This window comes from Vigna umbellata, chromosome 11, assembly GCF_029865625.1.
Source record: "Vigna umbellata cultivar VRB3 chromosome 11, Vumbellata_1.0, whole genome shotgun sequence".
NCBI lineage: Eukaryota > Viridiplantae > Streptophyta > Magnoliopsida > Fabales > Fabaceae > Vigna > Vigna umbellata.
In genome coordinates, this window is record NC_142175.1 from 21,527,708 (window position 1) to 21,535,210 (window position 7,503).

General features: G+C 31.9%; 1 protein-coding gene across 4 annotated transcripts; it reads left to right on the top strand.

The window, feature by feature from the left end:
* Positions 1-2,410: 2,410 nt before the first annotated feature.
* Positions 2,411-6,526, top strand: LOC148191171 (phosphopantothenoylcysteine decarboxylase HAL3a). 4 transcript variants are annotated; one of them, XM_088101453.1, is made up of 4 exons: positions 2,411-2,619; positions 3,978-4,333; positions 5,144-5,417; positions 6,072-6,526. In XM_088101453.1, the coding sequence occupies exons 2-4, from the start codon at positions 4,001-4,003 to the stop codon at positions 6,101-6,103; spliced, it is 639 nt and encodes a 212-aa protein (XP_087957579.1). In that variant the 5' UTR covers positions 2,411-2,619; positions 3,978-4,000; the 3' UTR covers positions 6,104-6,526. The 4 variants fall into 4 exon arrangements, with proteins under 4 accessions (XP_087957579.1, XP_087957577.1, XP_087957580.1 ...); XM_088101451.1 differs by having other exon boundaries at positions 2,413-2,619; positions 3,928-4,333; XM_088101452.1 differs by lacking the exon at positions 2,411-2,619 and adding an exon at positions 2,719-3,011 and having other exon boundaries at positions 3,928-4,333.
* Positions 6,527-7,503: the final 977 nt, after the last annotated feature.

Sequence of the window (7,503 nt, forward strand, 5' to 3'; positions counted from 1 at the left end):
GTTTCCTAATTGGTGTTCAATCTTCGCTTAATTGATGAAACTGTATGGTACAGAATTGGTTGAATATTAGCATTTCGTTTGCTTAATTCACTTTTAGGAAAACATGGTTAGTGTGGGTTATGTTTGTGTTGTGAGTGTGTTGTTATGTTTTGTTTGTGTGTGTATTAATTGCAGCGGGTTATGTTTTATGCATGATTTGATGAATTAATTACAGTTTGAACCGATTAAAATGTTTGGTTTGAATCTGGAACTAGAAAGATTGCATAAGCGTGGAGTTAGGAAGTGTTAAAAGCAAATTTTGAAAAATCTACAGAATCGCCGCTCAGTGGAAATTTCCCCTGAGCGCGATTATGGCAGATTGGTGTTTATGACTCCTTTGCTTGCTGGTTGCGCTGAGGGGCTCTGTTTGCCCTCAGCGGTGATTTGGCATGGTTTTGGGGTGTTGTTTGTGGTTTACTAATGATTAACAACATGTCTTGTGGTTTTGTGAATTGTGTTTGATGTAGGGATGACTTCCTCATCTGGCAAGAGATACAAGACTATAGGATCCAAGAGGAAGGATAAGGAACCATAACGCACTCATTCTAGCAAGTTCCTTTCCCGCAAGCATGAGAAACACTTCAAGATTGTTCAAGATAGGAGACTCCTAATGGAAAGAAAAGTTGGATTAATTCCTGATTTAGCTCCTCAGTTCTGAGAGCAAATGGTGAGTAGGAACTGGAGGAGGCTAGCCACTTAACCTGCACCAGCTAACATAGTAGTGGTGAAAGAATTTTACACCAACGCAAGGAGGATGGGTGATCATCCTGCTGAGGATTACTTGAGCTATGTTAGAGGCCACACTATTCGGTATGATCCTGACTCTATCAATAGATTTTTTGATATTGAATGGGTTGGTGAGTAGTGTCAGTTCGCTCTCATTAGGATGTTGTAATCGATTACCAAGCATTGTAATCGATTACTACGTGTTAAAGTTGTATAGGGAGGGCACGACTTCACCTCAGCATGTTATATGGGCATAAACTCTCTGGTAATCGATTACAACCATGCTGTAATCGATTACCAAAGGCATTTTGGTGTTAAATGAAATATTTTTTTTTGTTCTTGACATTTTAGTTTTGTTGATTGTGTTACACAAAAAAGAAATTGTCATTATAATTTATTGAATCGAAAATCAAAATAAAAACCTAAACAAAATTTATAAGAAATATTAATATTAATTTATTAATTAGTGAATGGATTACAAAATGGTAAGATTAATAAATAACTATTGACGAAATGGACATGTCCCCCTATGATAACCTTCGTTACGGCAGTAAGAGCATATTTTCGGCTGATCTGAAGTGGATTGATCCATCTCATTACGAATTATATTTGTAGTTGGTCTTTCAGATGCCTTACGTCACATTTGAGGATCTGGTATGAAGTTTGGACCAGTATATGCAGACCAATAATCTTCATTTTGGATTGGATGAAATTGTACTTCGTATGCCTTGTAAATGTTGTTAAGACTGTAGACTGGATCGATATATTGAGTCAGTGGTACATGGGAATATGCACAAACGACAATGACATGATGACATGGGAGACGAGTAGCTTGGAAGTGATCACAATCACACCACCATTCAATTAGCCTGACATTATACGAAATTGGATGTGGGCGATATTGGTGAGGTGTTGAAATTTTTTAAACATCAAATTCAGAATTTTCACGATTGTACCACTGAACATGACAAAATGCGGATTTTTGTTGATTTTTTCGAATAATGTCGTTGATTTCTTCAGGAAATTGGTGACCTGCTTGTAGCATGTAGTGTGCTTTTAATCCTCGTTCAACAAACCATGATTATGTTCTCTCAAATGTTGTTTTGATGAGAGGACAAATTGGTAATGAATGTGATTCCTTTAAAACGAAGTTCATGCACTCAACAAGATTAATGGTCATATGTCCATATTTTCTCCCTTCATCAAAAGCTTGAGACCATTTTTTTAATAAAATTTTATCTATCCAAGCAACTTGGGGTATTGGTCTCTCAAGTGTTGTAAGTTCTGTCGTCACAGTGGATTGTTTAACCTTGTAAGTTGTAACCACGTAATAAATTAAAAAATTTGAAGAATTTTGTTAACAAAATATAAACTATAAATTGATGGTAAAATTTATTATAGTAGTATCTAAATTGATGAATTGTTTTTTGAGTTCCTAATTTTTGAATTTGTTATTGAAGTTAAAGGCTAAATGAGGTATAAGAGAGTTCAAACCATTTTCTTCCTAACATGCTTGGACGTAACTTAACCGACTTTTATTGACCATTGAATATATACTTATTTTATATACTTTAGTTCCTATAATTAAATATAATATTATGTTTTATAAATAAAAGAGGTCTATATTCAAAAAAATTAATCACCATGACTTGGTAAAAAAAATAATTTCTGATCCACTTCCTTCTTGAAAAGAATTATATCTTACTGTGTGTGTGAGTTCCGCAGCGGGATCTGTTTTTGAATACTGACAGCGCAAACACTAACAGGAAACACGGATTGTGTTGTCGGCGTCAGTTGGTTGCGAGGTTGTTCTGTTGTGTTGTGTTGTCAGGGAAATCACCCTCATTCCGTTAGGTTAGTTCCACTTCTTCTCTTTGATCTCACTTTCACTCTTTGTTCTGTTCATATTTCTTTTTCGTTGTTTACATTTTCTTTATTTTTCATCATCCCATCATATATTTTTTTTTTCAACAAATAGTAGATCGAATCTATGGTGAGGTTTCCTGGGAATAGAAATTGTGGGTTGTACTTTCCCTGGAACTGGTTTTAAAACATGTTTGTTTCAATTTAGGATTCAGTTCGACACTACTGTTCCTCTTTCTTCTCCAAATTCATCCGAATTCACTGTTCAAATTAGGCCTCTTTGTAGAATCTGTTTTGTTCTATTTTAATGATTTGTGATTATTAAAGCAGGAAATCTCTCTCTCTAGGGTTCTTGTTTTGGGGGAGGGGAATGCATTATGTAGGTAATTATGAATTTGTATTGCTGAACTCTGATGTGTTGGATTATCTGTACCTGTTAATGTATATTATAATTTAAAGTAAGATTAAATGGAACAAAGGGAAAAGGTTAAATTTTTTATATTTCCATTCAATCATGATGTTCATGAATTGTAAATTGTTGATTTTAATAATAATGGTTTAATTACATGTTTGGTTTCTCTGACTCCAATATTAAAAAAAAAATCGTTTTTGTTTAGACACCTGCAATTTTTAATCACTTTTAGTCTTTTTTTTTCTAGGAACTAAAAATTATATGAATAACGACTAAAAATAATTATAAATAAGTGGTAAAGTTTTAATTACTATAGGAACAATATTGGGGTGATCTCTAATGTAGGTTGATTTTTAATTGTTTTAAGGGTAAGAAGTTAGTCTTACCATTTCTTAGAATTAAATTCTTTTTCTTAACATATGTAGGATACTGACCTTTGCTTCTGATATAATATATTTCTTTCCAAGGGAAGCACCAAAGCAAAATAATCAAATTTCTTAGTGAGTTAAAATTAACCAATTCACCTCAGATTTTAGAGAGATTGGGTTAAGAGCTTCTGGAAAAGTTGAAGAGCATAAATTAATTTTAGCTTATGAGAGAAACTTAATTCAGTTTACCTTTCTTTTCTTTTCAATATGTATTTATAGAAAAAATCATCATAAAGGCTTTATCTTAACAGGAATATAGTACTTTTAGGTACATGTTCTCATTGGTGTTAAGCTAGCTGTGTATGGCTATGGTTAGACTTAGCTTTAGATGCATGTATATTTGAGTTTTAGTTCAATAACTAAGGATTTTTTTCCTTTTTTCCCTTTGCACCAATGTGATTCAAGTATTTAGTAACTATAAACTGTCATCTAAAGGGGTTTTAGTTTACCAATTTGAAGGTTTTTAATGAGTGAGCTGAAACTCGTGTTTGAAAACATGGAAATTTAAGATCATTGTGGAAGGTTCTGGGTGATGGCTGTAAGTGCTGAGGGAGAGACTATGGCTGTGGATGCTGCACCAAGGAGGCCCCGAATTCTGCTTGCTGCTAGTGGGAGTGTTGCTGCTGTCAAATTTGCAAATCTGTGTCATTGTTTCTCTGAATGGGCAGATGTAAGAGCAGTTGCCACAAATGCATCTTTGCATTTCATTGATAGAGCTTCAATGCCAAAGGATGTAACTTTATACACTGATGACAATGAATGGTCTAGTTGGATGAAACTTGGTGATAATGTGCTTCACATTGAGCTTCGCAAATGGGCTGATATCATGGTTATTGCTCCATTATCAGCAAACACCCTTGGCAAGGTAAACAACTAAAGTTCTTATTGAATAAATGCTTTGGTTGTTTCTATAATTGAAAAGAAAATGTGATTACACTGTTCTCAGAAAAGTTATAACTTATAAACTGTTTTCAAAAGCTACCCTGCATAATAACTAAGGGTTAAATATGTTTTTAGTCCTTTAACTTGAACCTGACATTAGAATTAGTACCTATTCCAAAATTTGATACATTTTGATGTCCATACTTTAAAAATGAATGAGTACAGTCCTTTTAACTTGATGACATTGATTTTTTTGGGATTTGTTAAACAATGTTCCATATTGACAAAACAGTGTAAACAACTCAAACATCGTACTAAAATGTGTTGGATACATCAAAAAAATCTAATGCAGTTGATTAAAAAGACTATATTCATTCAACTTTAAAGTTTGAAGACCAAAATGTATTAAAGTTTGAGGAATAATGACGAATTCCAATTTCACGTCCAAGCTTAGGAACTAAAAACATATTTAATCCAATTACTAATATAAGTTATTTCATTTTCTCTCGTAGACATTTGCACAAGTGCTTATGTCATAAGATAAAGCCTAAATAAGTTGTAAATAAGTTCTTATAAGCATATCTTTAGTATACAAAATGGTGGTATAGCTTATATTTCTCCACAATAGATTAAACAAACTAGCATGTCTATGACATACCTATTCTTACACAGTGTAGGCAAGTTCAACCAATGATGTGTTTTTCTGTCCATCTTTTGGTGTTCAGTTTTGTGTGTACATCTTTTATAGGGTTCAGATGAGTTTCTGTTAAAGTAAGTTGAATATATGTTGTAGATTGCTGGAGGGTTGTGTGACAATCTACTGACATGCATTGTGCGAGCCTGGGACTACAGCAAGCCATTTTTTGTTGCACCAGCCATGAACACTCTTATGTGGAACAATCCTTTCACCGAGCGGCATCTCATCGCCATTGATGAGCTTGGAATTTCTCTCATCCCACCTGTTACAAAGAGGTTAGCTTGTGGAGATTATGGCAATGGTGCCATGGCTGAACCCTCTACCATTTACTCAACTGTAAGGCTCTTCTATGAGTCAAAGGCTCAGCAAGGTAATGGTGATATCTGACAGTGTTGACAATTGGAAACAAGTATGAATGCCTTCCTAGGACATGTCTTGGCCCCTTGTTTTATTGCATTTGTATTTCTCTTACATCTAGTCTGATCATAGGTTGTGTGTATTATTTAGGACAAAACTTAGATGTTGATCTTTCGCTGCTTTTTAATGTTGTTCTCCAATTAGAAACAGAGTCTCATCTCAGTAATTTGGAAAGAAAAAAAGTTTACATCAAGTGTCAACATAGTTTATTGAGATAAATATCCAATTCTGGTTAGAGAACAACATCAAATGCACATGAAAAACTGTATCAGAGTTTTGTCGTATTTTTTAATGCAAAGGGGTTGTGCTGCAGATTCCTTTATGTATCAACATTGATGCATGTGCATCTCCTTAATCAGAGGACCATGAAATGAACTTCTTTATGCAGAAAAAAAATCAGAACATTTTATGCAGATAATGTCCTTTTGATTGCACATAATGCCAACCTTTTAATAACCAATGAGTTAGCATGAAATGTAACATCTATAAAAATCCTATGCAGTTGTTTTTAAACCTAAACCCTAAATCTTTAAAATATTGAGTTCATATTACAAAGAATAATAAATAACAGTGGTATTAATAAAAAAACGTTGAATTCATGCACCAGGTTCAGTTTATATTTGGCCCTCTCGAAAATAGAGTGGCATAGCAGGAACAAAGCAGAGGAACCTGAGAAGTTGTGGGATTCAAATAGCAGAGTGGTTTTTCAATAGCAATTATTGAAATTTCCCAAATGGGTAAAATATTTATTCTTGGAACATCATTGTTTGAGTTTTTTGGGTAAAATATTTTGCAAAATGTTATGTTTGTTTTCATCTTTATACTCACATTAGGTAAAATGATGATATGTCAAGGTGTGCTAGTTTATCAATTTTAATCAAACACAATATGCCACCAAATCTGGTAGCTTGTGATGAGATTGAATCTGACCTATTTAAAGGGGTTGTCCAATTTAAGAAAACTAGGGTTTAATTTTTTTTATAAAAGATTATTGATGTAATTAATTATTACTTCTAAACAGTTCATACTATCTTAATTGCATGAATGATTCTTTTTATAGAATTATAATGTTAATTGAAAACAATGTTTATATTAATTGAAAAAAAAAACATTGATGTTGATATTTGGAATACAATCAAAAAGAAAATGTTCATGTTAATTGATGGAGAAATCAATTTTGTTTGCATTGCATCAATAGTTGCAATGTCATTTGTCTATGCATCATTCACACCTGAAGTCCCTCTCTTACACAATCACCACTCATTTTTAAATAACAATAATATTTATCACACAAGCTAGAGAAAATTGTGTATCTACTATATAATTCTTTAAAAATTTTATATTTTTTTGTGTATGTATATAATTATTTTAAAATCGTAACTATGATTTATTATACACAAGTTTACCATTGACAGCTTATAAAAATAAATAGATAAAAACCTCAGAAAGACTAAACATACATCCATGCATCATTCATTTTATTTTATCATTACTCACAAGCTAATTTGTTGAGATTACTTTATAAAGCTGAATCTAAGGATCCTCAAAAAACTGAGTTTAAGGAATTAATAGCGGACAAAAAGTTGTTAAAAAATGTTCATAACACTTTCATATTTTTAATGTACTAAACTTATTTTTCAATGTTTTTTCTTTTAATTAAATAAAATCAATATGATGTTAGCATTTTTTTAAAAAAAAAATTATGTCAAACAAGTTTTGTAATAATTTTAAAAAATGTAATCGTTTTTTAAAAACAAATGAAAATTCTGTAATAATTTTCTTTTATAAAAGGAAGATTTTTTTGTAAACTAAGAAATAATTATAATTAGTTTTTTATGTATATAATTATTTTATTTATTTATAATTAAATTACATTATATTTAATTATCCTCATTTTTAATTTAAATAATAAAAGTTTGCATTGAAATATAAGATCAATTATATAAAGGGAGTTTGAATACATTTAAAAAACATTTTTTCAAAGCAGTTCATCATGTCCGTATGATGATTTATGAAGCAGAATCAAAATACTTTCGAAA

What these genes read in the sequence shown, in the direction of transcription:
- LOC148191171 (XM_088101453.1), top strand. Translation starts at nt 4,001, where the DNA reads ATGGCTGTAAGTGCTGAGGGAGAGACTATGGCTGTGGATGCTGCACCA. An exon ending in CAGCAAACACCCTTGGCAAG is followed by an intron (nt 4,334 to 5,143) that starts GTAAACAACTAA and finishes TATATGTTGTAG; the next exon opens with ATTGCTGGAGGGTTGTGTGA. An exon ending in TGAGTCAAAGGCTCAGCAAG is followed by an intron (nt 5,418 to 6,071) that starts GTAATGGTGATA and finishes TTCATGCACCAG; the next exon opens with GTTCAGTTTATATTTGGCCC.